General features: G+C 44.3%; 1 protein-coding gene across 1 annotated transcript in view; it reads left to right on the top strand.

Moving 5' to 3' along the window:
• The window catches only part of LOC141132725 (protein mono-ADP-ribosyltransferase PARP12-like), a 33,312-nt gene extending 9,917 nt beyond the window's left edge, over positions 1–23,395 (top strand). Inside the window, exons 4-11 of the mRNA XM_073621489.1 lie at positions 914–1,034; positions 2,183–2,351; positions 3,410–3,530; positions 5,368–5,464; positions 7,916–7,997; positions 12,959–13,089; positions 19,374–19,525; positions 21,161–23,395. Of these exons, the coding sequence (XP_073477590.1) occupies positions 914–1,034; positions 2,183–2,351; positions 3,410–3,530; positions 5,368–5,464; positions 7,916–7,997; positions 12,959–13,089; positions 19,374–19,525; positions 21,161–21,468 (1,181 nt within the window). The 3' untranslated portion in view covers positions 21,469–23,395. The remainder of the gene's footprint in view (positions 1–913; positions 1,035–2,182; positions 2,352–3,409; positions 3,531–5,367; positions 5,465–7,915; positions 7,998–12,958; positions 13,090–19,373; positions 19,526–21,160) is intronic.
• Positions 23,396–23,604: the final 209 nt, after the last annotated feature.

Raw genomic sequence — 23,604 nt, 5'->3', positions numbered from 1 at the left:
TTAACTACAGTGCAAAGTGCATGAGCATCATGGGAAATGTAGTTCTAAAACATCTGGGGTGCCAAGGTTCGCCATCAGTGTACTATACAGTCCGATTGTACAGAGATTATACGATCTCCATTTACCAAAACTATGGAATATGAGGACAAACCTAAACGATCCATTGAAATAGTATCAAATTGGGCACAGTTAATGGTAGCTCTAAAAGAGATCGTACAATAAGTTTGTATAATATATGGTCAGCCTTATGGCCCGTACACATGATCCAAATATCGTACAACGGATCGTACGATCGTTTTCGCTTAATAGTCTCAAGTAGAAATTGAATAGCTAAATAAAGTCACGAAAATTCTCGTACGACAGAAAAAAAAAAAATCGGAAGTGATGTCATGTGTTATTGTATTTGTATTGAATTTTCGGACGACAACTATACTGACTAACCGAAAATCGTACGATCTGGAACCGTACGAGGAAAATTGTTGTGCATGCCCGGTCGAATAAGATCAGATGAGCAGTCATGATTGGGTGTCAAAAGTAGTGTACACACGATCCGAAAATCGTACGATCCTTCTTCGGACGACCGTTTTCGTACGATATTCGGATCGTGTGTACAGGCCATTGATCTATGTCTGTTGTGTCCAACCAGGTCTGACTTAGGCTCCCACTGAGAGAAGAGAAGCATAACAGTCACTCTATGGCTCTACTAGGAAGGAAGCAGAGTCTGCATTTGTAATTAATGCAGTTGCCCCTTGTGCATGTATAATTGCAAACTATATACAGAGACACACTATTCAGATCATTGATGCAAATTAATAAGTGTAAATCAAGTGTATCGTATTTACACTCACACTTTATATTTGGATTGTTCATTTGCATTTCTGTTTAGTGTAACTGTTACTTTGTATTCTTACAGAACGATGTGTGAGGGACCACTATCACCTCCCATATAGGTGGCAGGTGTGTCTTGATGATACCTGGAAGGACTTTTCAACTATGGAAGAGATAGAGTGTATATACTGCGACCCTAACCGCGGGTATGTACCTGGCTCATGGGCACATGAAATCTCCCTCTCTTGGTGTACATGGTCCAGCTTTGTGTTGGGGTCCTTTAATGTCAGTCCATCAAGAAGCAATATGGGAAAAGCATCAACTAAAGCTGCCTTCTCAGACTCACAGGCTCCATCATGGATATGGAGCTAAAAAGCTTCAGCCTCCCTGCCCTATATGCGGCTTGGAAATCATCATTTCATTCTTTGGAGTCTGTGTGGGATTTACAGTAGTGTATGTGGGACGGCCTTTAAATAATGTAATATCTGTGTGGAAACACCTGATTTAGAAAGGGGTCACAAGGTGGTGAAGGGTACAGTTACTGCTACAGAATGCAAAGACATTTTAGACAAGTGTGCTCTTCCAACTTTGTGGGAGCAGCTTGGGGAAGGTCCTTTTTCTGTTTCAGCATGACTGTGTCCGTGTGCATAAATCCAGCTCTATAAAGACATTATGTGACCAGTTTGTGTGAAGGAACTTGAGTAGTCTGCATAGAGCCCTGACCCAATCAAATACCTTTTGGGATGAATTGGAATACCTATTTGTGAGGCAGATCTTTTCATCCAACCTCCCAAATGCCCACATAGTCCAAAATTTTATGGAAAGCCTTCCCATAAGAGTGGAGTTTAGTTAATGGCCATGGTTTTGGAATAGGAAATCCAACAAGCTCATATAGATGTGATGGTCAGGTGTCCACATACTTTTAGCTATATAGTGCATTTTGCTGTACTGTATAACACAGTAAGAATTTAGCAAGTTCCTAATTCAGTTTAATAATCTGTATGCATAAGTATTTTCCTTCCAGTGGATTTACTACAGGAAATCATGGTTGTGTAGGACAATGTGTCAACTAGGACATAAATATACAGTATGATACATTGCTCTCTGAAAGGTATTTATTGTTGGGTCACAGTACCAAATCTTCAAGTTATAGATCCATCTTCTATGTGATACTTGGAGGTAATTCGTTCAATACAGTTAAAAAAGATACATTCCTCTTACTAGGGAGATGGATGGCTTCTTCTTAGGAACAGATGTCGAGTGCAGGAAACCAGATGTGTTGTGCAGTACTTTGTTATGGCCTGTGGGGGGTAATGTGGTAGAACAAGAAATTAATATAAAAACTATCTTGCAGGAATGCAGTGAGGGACCTGAATTTCAACACCATGATGTTTAAATCTCATAAAGTGAGACGACTCTCTACACCATCCTCTTCCTCCAAACCTCCCCACTTCGTCCTTACCACTGATTGGCTGTGGTACTGGAAGGACGAATATAACAGGTGGATAGAATATGGCCGAGAGGTAAGGATTTGGTGTTTAACCCCTTCCTGATTGGAGTTAGTTTGTGTCTGCGGTGGCCACAGATTGCTGGGATGTAACACACGGGATCCATTTGTCTCCACCCCAATGATAATGAGGGGGCTGAGGGAAATGGGTTTCTGTTATAAAGCATCATGTGGGCAACAGTGCAGTGTCAAGCAATCACTGTCATATTACAATGATCAGAAATTCCAAGATTTTGGTTATGCAAGTGAAACTAAAGGAAGAAGAATAAAGCTGAATTCCAGGAAAACAGCTAAATACACAGATGACTTGTATATATAGAAGCTGTTTTATTTATCAAAGGATTTCTGTCCATCCAATTTTGAGATTTTCACAGCTCTGCCACACAGCACCAGCCTGTCTGGCAAGACAGGAGACTTGATTTCTCTCTGCTGTAGTTCAGTAACATTATCATGGCTTGTTGCGCGACCCCCCCCCCCCCCCCCCACATTGTCACTGGAAGACTGGGGAAGCAGCAGATTGATGAGGTCATCCCTCTGTCACTGTTCTCTCTTCCTGTCAGTGTGTCCCTTATCAGCACATGAGATCTGCAGTATTGCCTTCTTGTGCTAATTCTCACTCCACCTCCCAGAGTTTTGCTGTTCAGTGACTGCAGAGGCTGATGCCATTACAGATTCATTAACAAAGCTTTATAGTAGCCTTTAAATCTGCTTTAAAGTATGACTGAAGACAGTTTTTTTTTTTTTTTTTTTTTTTATAGCAAGGAAAGGTTTAAATCCTTGTCCACTTCTTTTTGTTTTTGTTTTTTTTTTTTTGCTGTCTGTGACCTATTGGGGAAATTTCCCTTCACTTTGGTCCTAAAGACACAACATGAAGTGAAAGTAAATAATACCAAAGTAAATGAAAATCCCCTCTTAGTTGTCACCAGAATGGGTATGCTGGTTAAAAGATTCCCCTTTTACCATTGTCTATTTCTATCCCAAAGACACCAGGACAGACAGAGGGTAAGTTTCCCCAGTGGGGACACAATAACCATAATCAAGGTCATGAATGATTTATTCTGATCTGTTTTGTAGAACGATGGTCACAACTCTGCCACCATAACCAGCAGCGACATTGAGACAGTCTACCTGTCTGATGAGAGTGCCAGCGTCCAGTTCAACGCCGGGAAACACAGCTATGTGCTTAGTTTCAAAGGTACGCTACTGTTATATCACAACTGGGTTTAACACGTATGCAGGGATGGGTGCATGGTCCTGGATGCAGAGCTTGTGTGTCTGAGTTTTCACTGCACACTGTGAACTTCTCACAAAGTGTTTGAGAAGTCTGATTGAACCCACCTTATTTCCTGGTTAAAGGACATCCCCCATCCTGACTTTTCCTGGCTTACACTCATTCATTGGATTTCAGTTTTTTCAATCGTAGAGGCTTCGCATCATATGTGGCTGTTACCTAGAGTGGTCTACAATTAAATGAGGTGTGCCTAGGAATGCCCACTCCTCCAGAAAGACCTCCACCCACCCAAGGCATTTTGATCTTTGCATAACTCCTCCCAACAACCCCCTTCTTGCATCAGGGCTAATAGTCTCTTGAGAGGAGTGCTGAGGCAGGGTGCAGTGATGTTTTCAAGAACCTATGTATGGCACCTTGCTGGCCCCTCCCACAGACCTTAATCTGCCTGCATTGGACAGAGACCCAGTGATGATGTCACTGGGTCTAAAGTGATGTAATGAAAACCGTGCCCGCTGGAGGGGCAGAGCAGAGAGCCGATGACTGACAGTCACCAGCTCTCTGCTTACAGAACAGTTTGATCACTCAGTTCTCAGTCTTGGAGCCGGTGGGGGACAGATGCAGCATCAGACTGATGCTGCATCCACCTAGGTGAGTATACGTGTTTGTTTTTTTTTGGTTTTTTTTGTTAACCCATACTTCTCTTTTAAGCAATGCATACATGGGGCAGCATGTATGGCTATAAGGGATCATGCCCACACACTTCTTAAAGTGAACCTGTGCTTTGTCCATTCAGGAAAAAGTGACAGGTCCTCTTGGTAGGGCAGTACTCCACCACTGATGCCTCATCCATGCTTCCCCTGCTTTCCCGAGTTGCGAGTCTTACCCCTGTGACGCTGTCAGGCCTGACCAATGTGATGGCACTGACCAAGCAGAATCCATCTGGTCTATTGGAAGCACTGACGGTGAAAAGGGAAATTAGTGGGGATTTCAAATCCCCCAGACTGCTGGAGCAGCTGCTTGGGTGGTGACAGCTTGGCAACCCCAGAGGCACTAACGTTGGTGCTTATGAGTAAGCACTAACGTTAGTGCGAAACGTCAGCTCTTCTCCTGTTTTCTGTGAATTTTCTGAATAAACGAGGCAAACCTACGAGTGCGGCTGTCCAGCATTTATTTTCGTCTTAGTGTAGGGTGGGTGCTCGGTGTAACTTGACCTTTTTTACATTTTTTTTTTGTAAAGGTGAACACTTTTAAAAGACATATTTAAATGCCCCCCCCCCCCCCTTTTTTTTTTTTTTAACTAAAAAACATGTTCTACTTACCTGCTCTGTGCAGTGGTTTTGCAGAATCTGAGCCAGAATCTCGGATTCCCAGCTCCTGGCCCCTCCCCGTTGCTGAGTGACCCCATAGCAAGCAGGATGTGCATGCTCACTCCTAAGCAGACGCTGTGTCCATAAGACACAAAGAGCGTGGTTTGGCCCCGCTCACTCCTCACTGGCTGTGATTGACAGCAGCCAATGGCTCCCACTGCTGTGTCTCAGTCAATGAGGAGGGAGAGACGTTGCTTTCGTGCACATTGCTAGATCGAGATGAGGCCCGGGTAAGTATTTGGGGGATGCTGCACACAGAAGGTTTTAAAACCACTTTAAATATACATTATTGTGGACCTTTACATTGGCCCAGATATCACCAAGAAATCCTCAGTGACTCTTGAATAGTGATTAATAGTGGAGCAGTATTATACTCACAGGGAACATCTGTTGCTCCTTTAGCTCAATCCTCCCTTTTTGTTGTCTTTCCCCAGAGATGATGCAGAGGAACGTCAAGTATTGCACAGAGCGGGCCATTTGCCGGAGACCCAAGTTTGTGTCTGCAGAAGATGTGCCAAAACTAAAGAAGAGGTAAGAAAGGACCTTCCAGAAGCAAAGGAGTTTATTGTTACAAAGAAGGGAAATTTTAACCCCTAAGCCTCCAGGAATGCTGCAGAAGAACTCTTGACGCAATATACACACACCCGGCATATGGAAATGATAAACTCTACCATCCTCAAATTTAGGTCTCATTCACATGGCAAAATCAGCCTTGGAACGACTAGCATCCTGCAGAAAAAAAATGTAGGCAGGAGCCAGGTGTGTTTTGATAGCTGTGACCAGCAAACCTGTACAAAACAGTGATGGACTATCAGCATTCACAGCTGTCCACTGGTGTTTGCATGTAATCCCTTGTCTGGGAGAATGAGAACTTAAAGTGGTATTAAACCTAAAAACAAAAAAGTAATATATTGCAGCTTACTAAGCCTTAGATATGGTGGCTGCATTAGTATGTTTTTCCTTCATTTCAATCGATTATCCAGCCAGCAGCAGCACATTTCTCTCTTAGGGTGTCTGCATTCTGGATAAAGTAGGAAAGCAGACACCATTGGACAGCAGCATTGCCGATCTTGGGACACAGTAGTGTTAGACTAGCAGGTTTAGATGGGCTTGACTAATAAATTGAAGCTGAACGCCAGCCAATACTTTTTAAGCAGTTACAGCAAACCGTTTTTTTCCTTTTGGGATAAAGGTTTTGCATAAATGAATATTAGTTAACTGGTAAACAGCAGACTATTCTTCTTTATTGAAATCAAGCAGCAAAGGGGTATAAAATCAAAATGACAGAGCCACTGATGCGTTTCAGCCTCTTTGGGCCTTACTTGAGTAAGGCCTGTAAAGGCTGAAACGCGTCTGTCATTTTGATTTTATAAAGAATAGTCTGCAGTTCACCACGTTGCCGACTTTTTTGATTATTCAATATAATGATGGCTTGCAGAGGCTGAGAGGTGGGGCACCAGTGTGGAGAATGACCTTTATTCGGACAAGTCTGCTGGGTTGTCGCGCTATTCTATTTGGTCTTACATTATTGCTTAACCATAGTAAGCACCCATGTCAGTGATTAATGGTTTGTCTCCACCCTCTAATTGCTTTGTCTGGACAGCTTGATCTGTTAAAGTAAGTTGAAAAAAGTTAATTCACTGTCCGGATCACTAGGTGAAAATGAAGGAAAAAATCCTAAATAGAAAACGAATGCAGCCACCACATCTGAGAATTGGTAAGCCGCAGTTTAACCACTTAAGGACCAGCCTCGTTTTGAGATTTTGGTGTTTACATGTTTAAAACAGTTTTTTTTTTGCTAGAAAATCACTTAGAACCCCCAAACATTATATATTGCTTTTTTTTTTCTAACACCCTAAAGAATAAAATGGCGGTCATTTGAATACTTTTTTTTTGGAAAAAATTCACTTTTTTGAATAAAAAAATAAGACAACAGTAAAGTTAGCCCATTTTTTTTCATATTGTGAAAGATAATGTTACACCGAGTAAATTGATACCCAACATGTCGCGTCAAACTTTTTTACCTTCAAAATCTCCATAGGCGATGTTTAAAAAATTCTACAGGTTGCATGTTTTGAGTTACAGAGAAGGTCTAGGGCTAGAATTATTGCTCTCACTCTAACTATTGGGGCGATACCTCACATGTGTGGTTTGAACACTGTTTTCATATGCGGGTGCTACTCACACATGCGTTTGCTTCTGCGCACAAGCTCGTCGGGACGGGGCGTTTTAAAAAAAAAAAAAAAAAAATTTTTTTTTTTTTTTTCTTATTTTACTTGATTTTATTTATTTTTACACTGTTTTTTTTTTTAAATTTGGGTCACTTTTATTCCTATTACAAGGAATGTAAACATCCCTTGTAATAGAAAAAAGCATGACGGGTCCTCCTAAATATGAGATCTGGGGTCAAAAAGACCTCAGATCTCATGTTTGGACTTAAATGCAATAAAAAAAAAAAAAATTGTCATTTGAAAAAAATGACAACAGAAAAATGTGCCTTTTAAGACGTATGGGCGGAAGTGACGTTTTGACACGGCTCCAGTAAGTGGTGGAGGGCACCAGATCGTGGCGGGAGGGGGGGCCCCTCTCCCGCCACCAATAAAAGTGATCTCGCGGCGAATCCGCCGCAGAGACCACTTTTATTTTCTCGCCGGCCAAACACGGGGATACCGGGGTTATGGCAGCTAGCTGCTGCCATAACGATATGCGTCCCCAAAGTAGAGACGTACATCGGCGGTCGGCAAGTGGTTAATGCAGGTTTGTTTTGGGTTTAATACCCAGGGTAATACGGTTCTTTGCTCATTAGGGTCAAAGCGACAGGTTCCCTTTTTAATAGTGGTTCCACCAGCTGCCCATACTTAGGTTACCTTGTGCAGGTAAGTATTTGCAGCTGATGAGCTGCCAGTAAATGGTAGGTTCACTTCACTGTGATATTGGAAGGTAATGGGGGGAAAATTAACTTTATTTTTTTTTGCTTTTTAGAAAGTCTGATGCATCCAAAACTGGCGACAAGTCAACCCCGGAACAGTGGGACCAGGGACAGATACCCCAGGTCGGGTACAAGGTGAGATCAACACAGCGGTAGGGCTTATTTCATTAAATAGGGCATAATGTGTGTTTTCACAGGGAAAACCTTTTTAATTATTACTGGAACTTACATCTGAAAGAAGAATATTTCTGGTCTCCCTCTAGCTTATGCTTATATTTTAGGGACTGTGGTCTTCCAAAAGTCTGTAAACACCTGGCCATCACAGCTATGTGCTTGTTGGACATCCCATGCCAATACCATGGTCATTAATTTGAAGTCCCCCTCCCTATGCCCCTCTTCTTTTATGGTTATAACATCCTCCATTCTTCTGGGAAAGATTTCCACAAGAGTTTGGAGTGCGTCTGTAGGCATTTGTGCCAATTTGTGGATCAGAAGACTTTGCTTACAATCAGCGTTCCAATTTATCTCAAAGGTGTTCAGTAGGGTTGAGGTCAGGGCTTTGTACAGGACTCTCAAGTCCTTCACACCAAACTGGTCACACCATGTCTTTATGGAGCTGGCCTTGTTCACAGGGGCATAGTCCCCCAGTTCTCCAAACTGTTACCACAAGGTTGGCAGAACACAGGACAAGTTCCTTTAGCACCCAAGGTGAAATAACCAGAGTGCACTGCATAGGTATGCAATGAAAAAAAAATAAGAGATGAACAGCATTTTATTTTTTCATTGCAGCATGTTGCGAAGTACCTCATCTATGACAGTGCACACACAAATGTAATGCACATCACCAGGACATCTGACCTGCAGTGACCTACATGTTGTGGTGTAAACCTGCTCTAAGATGTCTTTGTATGCTGTAATATTACCAGTACACTACACTAGAAACACTTCAAATAACCATACAGTGGATATAAAAAGTCTACACACCCCTGTTAAAATGTCAGGTTTCTGTGATGTAAAAAAATTAAACAAAGATAAATCATTTTAGTACTTTTTCCGCCTTTTAATGTGACCTACCAACTCAGTTGAATTGAATTTGAAATATTTTAGGTGGAGGGAAGTAAAACTAAAAAACTAAAATACTATGGTTGCATAAGTGTGCACACCCTTAAACTAATACTTTGTTGAAGCACCTTTTTGATTTTATTACAGCACTCTTGGGTATGAGTCTGTCAGCATGGTACATCTTGACTTGTCAATATTTGCCCACTCTTCTTTGCAAAAACACTCCAAATCTGTCAGATTGCAAGGGCATCTCCTGTGCACAGCCCTCTTCAGATCACCCCACAGATTTTCAATCATATTCAGGTCTGGGCTCTGGCTGGGCCTTTCCAAAACTTGATTCTTCTTCTGGTGAAGCCATTCCTTTGTTGATTTGGATGTATGCTTTGGGTTGTTGTCATGCTGAAAGGTGAAGTTCCTATTCATGTTCAGCTTTCTAGCAGAAGCCTGAAGGTTTTGTGTCAATATTGACTGGTATTTGGAACTGTTCATAATTCCCTCTACCCTGACTAAGGCCCCTGTTCCAGCTGAAGAAAAACAGCCCCAAAGGATGATGCTGCCACCACCATGCGTCACTGTGGGTATGGTGTTCTTTTGGTGATGTGCAGTGTTGTTTTTGCACCAAACATATCAACCTTGGTTTCATCAGACCCTAACACATTTTCCCACATGGTTTTGGGAGACTTCAGATATGTTTTTGCAGAATTTAGCCGGGCTTGGATGTTTTTCTTCAAAAGAAAAGGCTTCCATCTGGCCCCTCTACCACATAGCCCAGACATATGAAGAATACGGGAGATTGTTGTCACATTTACCACACAGCCAGTACTTCCCAGATATTCCTGCAGCTCCTTTAATGTTGCTGTAGGCCTCTTGGCAGTCTCCCTGACCAGTTTTCTTCTTGTCTTTTCATCAATTTTGGAGGGACGTCCAGTTCTTGGTAATGTCACTGTTGTGCCATATTTTCTCCACTTGATGATGACTGTCTTCACTGTGTTCCATGGTATATCTAATGCCTTGGAAATCCTTTTGTACCCTTCTCCTGACTGATACCTTTTAACAATGAGATCCCTCTGATGCTTTGGAAGCTCTCTGCGGACCATGACTTTTGCTGTGGGATGTGTCTATTTGGGGTTAATCAGAGACACTTTAACCACTTCAGCCCTGAAAGATTTGTCTGCTCAATGACCAGGCCATTTTTTGCGATACGGCACTGCGTTGCTTTAACTGACAAATGCGCGGTCGTGCAACGCTGTACCCAAACAAAATTGACGTTTTTTTTTTAATCATAAATAGAGCTTTCTTTTGGTGGTAATTAATCACCTCTGCGGTTTTAATTTTTTGCGCTGTAAACAAAAGAAGAGCGACAATTTTGAAAAAAACACTATCTTTTTTTACTTTTTGCTATAATAAATATCCCACATTGTTTTTTTTGTTTTTTTTTTTTTTTCCTCAGTTAAGCCGATATGTATTCTTCTACATATTTTTGGTAAAAAAAAATCGCAATAAGCATATATTGATTGGTGTGCGCAAAAGTTATAGCGTATACAAAATAAGGGCTAGATTTATGGCATTTTTATTTATTTATTTTTTTTTACTAGTAATGGCGGCGATCTGCAATTTTTATCGGGACTGCGATATTGCGGTGGATAAATTGGACACTTTTGATCAGTGCTATAAAAATGCACTGATTACTGTATAAATGTCACTGGCAGGGAAGGGGTTAACTGTGTTCCCTAGGTGTGTTCTAAATGTAGGGGGGATGGAACTGTCTAGGAAGAGAGAGAGATCGGTGTTCATACTTAGTATAAACACGCAATCTGTCTCCACTCCCCTGAAAGAACCAGGATCTGTGTGTTTACACACACAGATCACGGTTCTCACTTTGTCACAAGTGATCGCGGGTGCCCGGCAGTCATCGCGCCCGCTGGGCACTCGCATTGGCTCCAGGGACGCACTGCATGTGTGCGCCTAGTGGCCAAAAGGCGAAGTGATGTAAGGTAATGTCGATTTGCCAAGCCAACCTGCCGCAGTAAAACGGCTAGTCCGGAAGTGGTTAAATGATGTCAGGTGTGTACTGACTCCTATTTAACATGAGTTTGAATGTGGTTAATTCTGAACACAGCTACATCCCCAATTATAAGAGGGTGTGCACACTTATGCAACCACATTATTTTTGTTCTATTTTTACTTTCTCCCCCCCCCCCCAAAAGATTTCAGTTTGTTTTTTCTGTTTTCAATTGGTTTTTATTGACATTTTTTTTAAAAGAGTAAAAGCAATATGAACATTGTGTAGAGCAGTGAACAATCCTTGCATGCTCTGTATAGAAAATAACAGATGGTACATGGGTAGGGGAAAACTAGGTTACAAGAATATCTCAGCAATTGAGTGAGGTCTTCTCTAAACTCACAGGTGAGCATTTAGTCACCAACATAAAAGAGCAGGAATATTATGTTTCATGCTATAACATGGGATATAGAAACAACTAGAACCTTATAAACACTGAGGGGTGGTCTACACACAATCACCCTCTGAATCATAATGTGGGTCAATAAACCCAAGGTTTCGAGGTCGAGACCACCGTAAAGCGTAATCTCTGGGAGTAGGCCCCTAGGTAGGAAAGCCCCCATCCAGCGATCATGGTCCACAAAGGGTTACTCATTACCAAGCATTATTACAGTCCCGCAAGGTGAGTCCCTGAATGTAATCGCTAACTTGAATAAGAAAGAGAAAATGATACAAAAAAAAGGGGGGGGGAATAAAATTTGGGCTAAGAGAACATTAAGCCAAGGCTGGCAGGAGTCAAGGAAACAATGGAAGAAATAAGAAAGGTAGAAGAGAAGAAAAAAAGGGGTCCATCCAAGGATCCTCCATCAGCTTGTTCAGACGACTAGATTCATGCATCCGGGTCATGCAGGTATGCTAGCCAACGGGAACCATATTTTATCAGAAATGGATTGTTTATCTCGTAGGACACTCACAATCTTTTCATTCAGCATGATCCATGTGAGTTTTCATTTAACTATTGCAATATCTATGACAGAACTTTTCCACACTGTTGCTATAGCGATTTTGGCAGCTAGAAACATGAAGTAAATTAAGTTCTGTGTGTGTGGAACATTATCAACTGGCTTATTTAGTAGGGCAATACTTGCATCCTTAGTGATGTTAACCATCGTGACAGAAAAAATAAGTGAATGTACCCTCATCCAAAAGCGGCGGACCTTGGGGCATGACCACCACACGTGTAACGGAGAGTTTATCTGGCCACAGACCCCTGAAACAGGTAGCCGAGGTGCCTAGGTACATTTTGAACAGGCGTTCCGGCACTAAATACCATCTGGCATGTTCAGTTTTTGTTTTTCAATTGAAATGTACAGTTTATAGGTTATATTAAAGGTGGAAAAAGTTCTGAAATTATTTATCTTTGTCTCATGTATTTTTTACATCACAGAAACCTGACATTTTACCAGGGGTGTGTAGACTTTTTATATCCACTGTATATGTCGGACTTTAATGGCACTAGAAGGGACGAGCACATAAAGTTTATGTATAAAATATGAAATTGTATTGCAAATGTTTAAAATAATATATTAAAACCTCATGGGAACAACTCCCTTTTAAAGCAGTACAGGCCATATATATTCTTAATTCATGGTTGACTTTGCTGGATAACCAAGAGGTTGAATGTGTTTTCTCATCAATAGCTTCTTCAGAATTCAGGATCTTTAATATCTTGGGAGCAAAGAAAATTTGTACATTTGGCTATATAGTTTTGCTGCTACAGATAAGATCAGATATCCACATTGCCCATTAGTTTCAGGCTATGGAAGCTGATAAAGTGGCATTCTGAAAGTGGAACACTGAAGTGCAGTCACTATGCAACACTATTAAACAGAAAGCTGAGCCTGAATATGTGTATGACTGACCCCATGTACCTATAAATGTACAAGCATTTATCGGAAAACACTGAAAAAGTTCTTTGCACATGCCATGGCGGTGGAGGAGATTCTGATCTGAATTGGTGATTTCTTTCCAGCTTGTTCCTCTTCTTGTGTCTTCAGAGGAGTATAAGACAATACAGAGCATGTTTCAGCGTACCGTTCCCGCAACCCAAATACAGAGCATCGAGCGGATCCAGAATCTGGCACTGTGGGAGGTCTATCAGTGGTGAGCTCCATTCTTACATGACATTTGGTCGCTTTCTTCACTTAAAATAAAACTCCAGGCGAATGGAAAAATCTACAAATGAAATGCCAATATGAGAGCCATTTTACTTGCCAAATTATTTTTATTTCTGGCTATCAAGTCTAAGTCCTGTCTGGCAGGGCATGGGACCTGAGCTCTGCTGTACAGGACATACAAGAGGCTGATACTAAGTCAAATTGAGGCACTTATTATACTGCTTGTATTTAAAGCGGAGCTCCAGACCCCCCCCCCCAAAAAAAAATCAGCTATAATTACTGTAGCTGCTGACTTTTAAAGTTAGGACACTTACCTGTCCAGGAATCCTGCGACCTCGGCACCCCGGCCGACTTTTTCAATCGGCTCTCGGGTGCTGCCTTGCGGCTTCACTATCAGATCCCTACTGCTCATGCACGTAGCGTGCTGTTCTTTTGTGAATAGCCTGGCAGTAGAAGGGGGCCGAACGTCCCAGGGAACTAACCGCGGTGAGTTCTCCTGAAAGTGGGGATGGGTACCTGTCAAAAACGGGTACCCCCCCCCAAAAAAAAATGTGGCAGTGGAGGAGAGAGGAAGCAAACAAGCGGAGCTTCCCCTCTAGGGTGGAGCTCCGCTTTAAAAGTATTTATCATTCGTTCATTGACAGACACAGCCTTCATAATGATAAGGTTATATCGCCTCTATTAGGATTAGGACTAGGCAGAATAAAAAAGCAAACTAGCACCTGGCTACCCCCATGGGCCTTCCTAAATCAGCATATAACCCCCTCCCTGCTCTAGGTATTCTAGGTATGGCTCCCTGCTGGGACCTGTGGTTCTTTGGATTTTGTTTTTCTTTTATTTCTCTTTTTTCCTGTGATCTGCAATCAACAGCCAGGCTGGGTGACAGGCTGGATAATATAGATCCTGGTAGTCTCCCCAGCCTGGCCATCAAGCGCGCGCAGACCTTAGCTCCGCGCTGGGTTGGCTGCGACAGGCCCTATTCTGGACCAGGACGGCCGGCGAGGTACAGTCTCGCAGGGACACATATGACCGGGCTACTGCTGTCTGAGTCAGTGTCGCCATGGCCAACATCCGTCTAGGCGGGAGATGAATCTGTCTGTGGAGTGCATCCAGCAATCCCTGCAGGAGGGGTAAGTATGGACTCCAACAGTCCAGGCACGGTGGAGCAGCTGGGCACTCCCTGGGGGGGGGGGGGTCGGTTTGGGGAACCATGCTCTCCCTCTCTCCCCTCCTTCCCGGGGACGCTGCCGTTTGCTGGGCGCAGGGAGGGTGTGAGGCACCTACTTGCCTAAGAGGGGTCTCTTCCAGGTGGTCTCCGGGTGTCCTGGTGCAGGGGGGATACAGGGCTCAGGGTTGGCCCGGTTCCCCTGAGGGCCGGCGTTGGGTGTCCAGAAATTTAGCCCACGGCTTTTGCGGCCTACCGTGGTCCCCCTCGGGGCGGGAAATTTAGCTTTTGCGGCCTACTGCTGTCCCTCCGCAGCCGCATGCTCGCGGTGGGTGGCCAGAAATTTAGCCTGCGGGCCACGTGCTCGCGGCAGGTGGCCAGAAATTTAGCCCGCGGCTTTTGTGGCCTACCGCTATACCCCTGCAGGCCGCGTGCTCCCAGAAATTCAGGTAGCGCTCTACCGTGTGCTCGTGGCCAGAAATTTTGGCCACGGCCTTTGCGGCCTAGCAGGGCCTCGTGGCAGCTCCCCCCCTTTCCTGAGGGGTGGTGCTGCGGGGCTCTGTGTCCCCTGTAAGGTGCTCCGGTCTGTGCCCCTGTGAGGGGCCACGGTTTGTGCCCCTGTGAGGGGCCTGGTCAAGGCCTCCTGTGAGGGGCCTCCGGGTCTGTGCCCCCTGTGGGGGGGCCCCCGGGTCTGTGTCCCCTGGGAAGCTGTGTCCCCTGTGAGGGTCCCCCGGGTCTGTGTCCCCTGTGAGGGGCCCCGGTGCTGTGGAGGGGCTTCGGTTGAGGGGCGTTGGTTTTCCCACTTATTGTCTGTGGGAACTTTTTCAAGATGGTGCAGCTGCGGCGGAGGGCCGGTATCCCTTTGGGTAAACGGTTTGGCGCGGCGAACGCGTTTCCTTCTCTCTTATTCTGACAAATTTGTTCATGAGGACTGGGAGTGTCCAAAATGTCTTTGGTGTTTCCAAGAACACTTGCTGTAAGGTACCCCTTTGGGGAGTCCCTCCTTCAGTAGTGGACTGTTCCACCAGTAGTGGACCCCCCTGTCTCTAGGCTGCTCAAGGCAACCATGGGTCCAATAGAGGAATCTCTGGCTTCTAAAAGGTCCAGCTGACATGTCTGGAGGGGAAGCAGAGTCCCCCTGTCTTTGCTGTATTGGAGGACCTGTTGGTCCAGGTGCTGCAGTTGTCCGCTAGGTCGCTTGGCCGCAGTTAGCCTGGTTGCTGAGCTCTCTGTTTCCTCAGGGGGCTGAGACATGTATTTTGGGGGGCAACCCTGAATGGCAGCATGTCGAGTCTTGATCTTATGTGGTTACAGGATAGTTTTCCGGCTGTGTTATTCCAAAGAGTTTTGCTTCCAAGGGCTTTGTCGCCATACTGCTGGCTGTTCTCTGTACAAGCCCTGTTGCTGCAGAGCTGTTCCCGTGCTGAGAACGGTTTCAGGGGTTTTATTCAGACCTGTTCAGTCTACAGGATGGAGGGCATGGTACATGCCTTATTGGGGGGTACAGTAGTTCAGGATGGAGTCCGTCCGCACAGAGATGGCACTCTTTCGTCATGGGGACTTTCTGATTTCTATCGACACCACGAATGCTACTTACACATTCTGCTATGTGCCCGTCTCCAGTACTTCCTCGGTTTCTTGCTGTGGGTGTGGAGCATTAGGAGCGTGTGGTGTTGCCCCTTTGGGTCTGGCCACCGCTCCTCGGGGGTTCATGAGGTGTTGGCCCGGGAACTAGTGTGGTTACATCAGTGGGAGTTTGCAATCCTGGGCTGCCTGGATGATCTTCTCCGACTTCTCAACTACTCCGAGGAGCACCATAATTCTTATACAAACCTTGACTGATTTCAGTTGAAGGCTATACTATCGGCTGTCTGCTTGGTTCTGTCAGATCGTTGGATTATCTGAGCCTGACCCGGGCTTCAGCTCTGGCCAGCGTGTTTCTTCTCCCAGACAATACTCCGGAAGTTGCATGCTGCGTTTTTTTTCATTTACTGCCTGGCAGGTGGGCTCCTCTGCGGATCTGCATGTGGGGTTGGGTCCGATGTTATCTATTTTTTTTGAGGCGATTCCATTTGCATAGTTCCATACAAGCTCCCTTAGGGGAGATCCTGGCATAATGGGACGAATGCCCAGGGTCTCTGGACAATACAGATTTGACTGAGTCAGGAAATCAGAGTTTTTCCTAGTCTGGTGGCTTCGCTATCCGGTTCTTTGGTGGGGTAAATCCTTGCTCCCCTTGTATTGAACAGGGTGACCACCAATGCCAGCCTGTCCAGGTGGGGAGAGGTCCTAGGACTAAGCTCTGCTTAGGGTTGTTGGACATTGGTGAAATCCAGACTACCGAGTAATATCTTGGAACTTCATGCGAACAAACTAGTCTGGATCATGGAAGGATCGACTTTGGGGGCTCCTGGTGCGGTTCCAGTTGGGCGAGGCAACGGCGGTGGCTTATGTGCTTCGCCAGGGTGGGCCAAGATAGGCTGTTGGCGGCCCTGGTTGTTGCCAGTATCCTCCGGTGGGGAGAGCGTCTCGTTCCGGCCCTTTGTGGCATACCCTTTCCAGGAGTAGAATACTGTAAAATGAATACCTCAGTTGGTTAGGGTTGGACCACGGGGTGGGCCCTTCACGGGGCTGTGTTTCATCGTATTTGTCTCTGCTGGGGCATGCCTGAGGTAGCGTCCTAGCTCAACAGGACTGTACCGAGGTTTCTGGCAAGGTCACGGGAGCTTCTGGCGGCTCTAGTGACCCATGTTTGCTCTATTCCACCCTTTGCGGTGTCTTTTTGGCAGGATCACGGCTGCGGTGATTACGGTCATTCTATTGGATCCGGTTGGGTCCCGGTGGTCTGGGTAGGCCGACCGGGTGCGCCCGGTCGCCAACATTTTCCTTGGCAACTGCCTCTCAGGAAGGACTTACTGTTTCAAGGACCGTTCTTCCAACCTGTTTTTCGAGTCGCTGGTTTTTAACGGCCTGGCTGTGATCAGCCAGGTGCTGTGGTTTCCAACACTGCTGATGGGGGATAGAAGAAATGGGACTGGAGTACCATCGAGGCCCAGGTGTCAGCCTGGGTTGTCTTCAGCGTCCCCTGGTTTTTATTCCAGGGGTTAGGCGTCTATTTCCACCAGTGCGGATCTTCTACTGCCGTGGGATCTGAACTTGGTAATTTCGGTTCTCCAGAAGCCTCTCTATTTCTCTTTCAAGATATTCGGGAGATTCCAATCTCTGGCGGAAGGTGGTCGCTTGGTGGCTATCGCCTCCGCTCACAGGGTGTGAAAAAGGGGAGCTTTAACTTGTCGTTCACCTTACCCAAGTTAAGGTGGTGCTTTGCCCTTTTTTTACAGGGTTCCGTCCTTGGATTTCTATTTGAATAAGGACGTTGTGTTGCTTTTCTTGTGTCCCTGGTCAGCACTTTCCAAGGAATTTTGCCTTATCTGCCCTGAAAGGGGTATTGGCGGACAGGCCAAGAAAGAGGCGTTCTGGTTTTTTTTTTGTTTTTTTTTTTGCAACCCTTCTCTGGATGGAGGGCTATTCTGTCAAGAATCGGGTGCCTCCTTTCCTGTTACAGCGCTTTCTTCTCGGGCACTTAGGGCTTCTTGGGCCTTTGGGCATCATGCGTCCATTGTGCAGGTTTGCAAGGCGACCACTGGTCGTCAATGTACATGTTCACAAGTCTACGAAGTGAGCGGGTTGGCATCTGCGGATGCCTATTTTTGGCCGCAAATTTTTTTGCAGGCCGCTGGTTAGAGGGTCTATTTCCTCCTTGAAGGGGTATCAGGTTGGGTTCCAGCGTGTCCTAGATGAAGTTCCTGTTACCTGGTTGGCACTTGTATTAGCCTTGGAATTTTTCGTTCTCCCACCCCTCATGTTGGCACTGCTTTGGGACGTCCCTATCGTTATGAAGGCTGTGTCTGTCAATGAACGAATGAGAAAATAGAATTTTTTTCTTACCGTAAAATCCATTTCTCTGAGTTCATTGACAGACACAGCACCCACCCCTCTATGGAGTCCTTTTCTATTACTGCTTGTTACTAAACTGAATACCTAGAGCATGGAGGGAGTTATATACTGATTAAGGACGGCCCATGGGCAAACAGGACTTGTTTGCTTGGGCAATAGGCAAACCAGGTGCTCGTTTGCTTTTTTGTTTTATTTATTTTTATTTATTTCAGGTACTTGTATAGCGCCGTCAATTTACGCAGCACTTTACATATACATTGTACATTCACATCAGTCCCTACCCTCAAGAAGCTAACAAACTAAGGTCCCTAACTCACATTCATACATACTAGGGGCAATTTTTAGACAGGATCCAATTAACCTACCAGCATGTCTTTGGAGTGTGGGAGGAAACCGGAGTACCCGGAGGAAACCCACGCAGGCACAGGGAGAACATGCAAACTCCAGGCAGGTAGTGTCGTGTTTGGGAATCGAACCAGCGACCCTTCTGTTCTGCCTAGTCCTACTCCTAATAGAGGCGATAGGGTTATATCGTTATGAAGGCTGTGTCTGTCAATGAACTCAGAGAAATGGATTTTACGGTAAGTAAAAAATCCTGTTACCTCAAAATGTATTCTTGAATACAGAGCTGCATTGATGTGTGCCTTTATATCTGAATGGAGTTCAGCTTTAGCATGACATCTTTTTACCTACATAACTGAGATGCTATTAACTCAAAAGAACGAGTGATGGGAAAGGTAAAAGTGGGGGGAGAGGGGTGTCCAAACAAGAGGACTTTTCAATATGTTTTTAGTTAACAAACCGAGAGACAGATACACAGGTAACGGTAATTGTACAGGGTGTAAAGTACAACAGGACTACGAACTAACATAACGCAATAAGGTATCAAACGGTCAATTCAGAGAAGAAGGTATAAGTCATTACATACAAACCTCACATATGTCAGTTAAAGTAATAGAAGAAACTAGAGTGTAACATTGTTACGTCTCGCTTATAGGAGGCTCAAGCAGATCTTTTATATACATCTCTCGTCTCGTATTATGGGTCTGTTACTTCCCCAACCTTATGGCAGCAATTCCTAAGGACCAGTCACTTTACCCCTTCACGAAATTCTCTTCAAGTAGTAACTCTAAACATTTTTGTTGCAGGCAGAAGCAGCAGATGAAGAAGCGCAATGGTGGTCGGGAGGTGGATGAGCGCAAAGTGTTTCATGGCACCAGCGCCGGTCTGGTTGATGCCATCTGTCAACAGAACTTTGACTGGCGTATGTGCGGGGTGCATGGCACGGCATATGGGAAAGGTGAGGAAATATTTGGGTTCTCAAACCTGCTTCAGCCTCGGAAGCTATGGCAAGTCTGAATGTGCTGGGGATAAATTCCTGCCGTTATAGTGAATAGATATTTGTGTATTTTTCTTACACAAAGAATTAGAGAGTTTGCTTATTGCTAGCTTTGTCTTGATCATCCTGATGCTTGCTTCACAACTTAGTGAATCATTATCTGGGGTTGTGCATACGGCTACCAAAATGTCAGGACCCTGCTGTAATTGTTATTACATCACTAAATATGTTTTTAATTTTATTACAGGTACTTGTATAGTGCCGTCAATGTATGCAGCGCTTTACATAAATATTGCACATTAACATCAGTCCTTGCCCTCAAGGAGCTTACAATCTACGGTCCCTAACTCACATACACATACTAGGGCCAATTTAGACATGAGTCAGTTGGCCTACCAGCATGTCTTTGGAGTGTGGGAGGAAACTAGAGTACTCGGAGGAAACCTACGCAGGCACAGGGAGAACATGCAAACTTCAGGCAGGTAGTGCCGTGGTTGGAATTCGAACCAACGATCCTAGTGCTGCTAGGCAGAAGTGCTAACCACTTAGTCACTGCGCTTAATAAGAATCCATACAATAGAAAAGCCCCTTCAAATGAGCCATACCTAGATAAGGTTAAGGTTTTACATTTCATAAAAACGGTGCAAAATGTGGTACAATGTAACAAAACAACATTTAAAATTGATTCTCTGCTGAGCCAGCATCCTAAGGGTAGATTTAGATATGCGTCTCAATCTCCCTTTCTTCTGAAGCCCGATCTGCTTTCAGACCGCACTCCAGAGGCTACTTACATGCGGCAAGGAAGGGATGCGACACCTCACCGCCTGTTTTAACCCCATTTTTGCAGACATTGGTAGTGTTCAGGGGCCGCTCGCTGATCACTGCATGTCGGGTGAACTTTGCTGCGGGCACAAAGCATTGCAACCGTATAACGTAAACATCCTTTTCTGCTGTCTATTGCAGCTTAAGGGAGTCAGTTGATGGGTGGCAAAAACATGGCTCAACTGTGCATTTTTGCCACTCCCCAACTGCAAGTCTCAACGCCTAAATCTTTTATCAAATATCATTTGGTCTCCAGTGATTGTATCAAACCTAAAAAGCTGATACTTGTGAATAGGGCTTATAATCTTTCCATATACAAAAGCCAATGTCAGCAACCAAGGTGTCTGTGTTCAGACTAAATTATCCACATAGAATATATGAACAGGTCACCAGGGTTCACCATTTAGTGAGTACATCACATCATTCAGTGCTTGTAATGCTGAGATATGCAGGTAGCGTTCTGTATAGAAAATCCATCAAGGCCTCCAGATGCTTGATCATGTATTATCATCCACATCATAGATTCCCAGTATATATATATATATAACTAGGATTGCACTAATAAGATGTTATCGCCCGAGTTGGAGGACCTCCATCACAGAGCCTGCTCCAGGCGCATTCTGGGAGGACATCCATGGACGCCCTCCCAGAACAACAGAGCTGCGCTGTAGCTGTCTTTCGGCTATGGTGTGGTATTGAGGTGGTTAAATTGACAGTTGACGTGAACCTGAAGTTTTCCTGCATACTGATCTTGCTGCTTCATTTCTCTCACAGGCAGTTATTTTGCCAGAGATGCCGACTATTCACACCGGTACTGTAAGCATGCCGACTCTGGGCAGTATGCGATGTTCGTGGCCCGAGTGCTGGTGGGAGATTTCATCCACGGCTCTTCTTCATACCTCCGCCCGCCTGCAAAATCTTCCTCACAATCCAGCTTCTATGACAGCTGTGTGGACAGTATGAGCAATCCTTCCATATTTGTCATCTTTGAGAAGCACCAGATCTACCCTGAATACCTGATTCGGTACACAGAGAAACCAGCCAACTTGCGGTCAATGATGAGTGCACTTGGCCTTCGGTAGGAGGGGGGGCAGAGTCACAGGTGGACTTTTTTTTTACTGTCGCTGACATATCATAAATGCACACTTCTACTATAGAATAGGTTTTATGCCGCGTACACATGAGCGGACTTTACGGCAGACTTGGTCCGGCGGACTTTTCGACTGACTTTCTAAATGAACGGACTTGCCTACACACGATCAACCAAAGTCCGACGGATTCGTACGTGATGACGTACGACTGGACTAAAAGAAGGAAGTTGATAGCCAGTAGCCAATAGCTGCCCTAGCGTCGGTTTTTGTCCGTCGGACTAGCATACAGACGAGCGGACTTTTCGACCGGACTCGAGTCCGTCAGATAGATTTGAAACATGTTTATAGGTCCGTCAAACTTTTTAGAAAAAAAAAGTCAGCTGGAGCCCACACACGCCGGACCAAGTCTGCCGTAAAGTCCGCTCGTGTGTACGCGGCATTGGTTTAAAGTAGATATAAATTTTAACTGGATGTAGTTTACCCTCTGCACTGTAATAATACAGTAAATATATATATAATTTTTTTTTTTTTTTTTCATATAATCCTTTTGCCACCTTTTTTCTTGTTTCCTGCAGCTTTTTTCAGTCACTCCCTATCTACATGCACAAACCAACGCGGGCTGCACATCATTGCTCTGGACTGTCTTCCTTACAAAAAAGTCGGGATCGGTCCAGATGCCTTAGCAGCAGCGTTTATTGGAAACAGCACTAGAAACCTGAAAAAAGTCCCAAGCTAATGGGAAAAAAAGTGTTTGTACTGGAGCACCGCTGTAAGGCCAGGTACATTTTTAATGGTAATTGTTTATACTTTGGGCCAGTGCTCTGTCCATTTTAGCCATAGTTTAGGGTTAAAATCCCTATTTTAACTACAGTTTATAGGTAGTCCCTCCTACATTTCAAAATTTTTATACACTAGAGAGACGTTCAATCATTTTTTAAAAATTTGCACGGAAGAGGCCCTGCCATCTTTTTGGATGAAATTTAGAAGCTCTGCATTGAACCTATGCTGGGAACAGAGTTGTAGAGCTGACATAAATCAGAAAATACAGACAGAGGTGACCTGCACCTCTTCCTGAGCAGCCATGGAACCCCCAAAAGTATTGCAGCACAAGAAATGACCTGTCCCCACCCATTCCCCTGCAATGTATGCGTTTCTACTGAGAGTGGCACCGCACATTGCATGCAGAGATATGATGGGTGGGCATTGCTGAGCTCTGACTACAGCTAAAGGGGGGACATCAAATGATCTGCAATGGGATGCACAGGATAGCTAGTTTTCCACAGGCACCCAGGAGCCCGTTCCTATGCAAAAAAAAAGTAAGCGAAGACGATCAGAAGGCTGCATTCCCCTGCTTAACCTGAAAAAAAAAAATGGGATTTGCTTTTTTCTTTTTTTCTTGCTGCAGATATGAGCTCAAGCAAAAGATCTGCTCCATTAGCATAGCTTAGGCTGGACCCTTATCAGAAATGCATGCATCGCCTTGACATGCCTTGAGCTGTGTTCTTTTAGGAATTTTATTCTATTGACAAGAAGAACAATGCAGGTTAAGACAGGACTTCTTCATTGGTGGGAACAGGTTCTAATGAAAACTATTTATTTTCACCTATTTCTGCCCTTTTCAACAAATGGCAACACGGCCGGTAGATTTTGTATATTGCTTTTTAGAAATGTCACAAACAAATCTCCATTGAAAGGCTTGAACATGTGCACACACTTTTCATCATGCTCCTATTTCTATTGTTTGTGTTCTAATTCTTCCAGATTCATCAGTTTGTCACATAGAGATCGCACAGTCCTCCATATCCACTAACCTTTGAATTATTTTGTTTTACTTGATTCAGAATTGTATGTTTGGGTGATCAATGTTTGAATAAGTTCAAAGGGGAAAAAATGCTAACTAAAGTTTTTTTTTTTTTTTTTTTTTTTTTTTTTTTTGTAAAAATAAAAAATAAAAAAATGTATATATTTTCATTAATAAAGTAATTGTCCTAAAATTAGTAAGTTCTGTGTGTAAATGGTGTATTGCAATTCATTAACCACTTCAGCCTCGGACCATTTGGCTGCCTAAAGACCAGAGGACTTTTTACAATTTTGTTCTGCGCTGCTTTAACTGGTAATTGCGCGGTC

Source organism: Aquarana catesbeiana, linkage group LG03 (assembly GCF_042186555.1).
Source record: "Aquarana catesbeiana isolate 2022-GZ linkage group LG03, ASM4218655v1, whole genome shotgun sequence".
Lineage (NCBI taxonomy): Eukaryota > Metazoa > Chordata > Amphibia > Anura > Ranidae > Aquarana > Aquarana catesbeiana.
The sequence above is the reverse complement of the archived record's forward strand: the minus strand, read 5'-3'. Positions and strand labels throughout refer to the sequence as shown.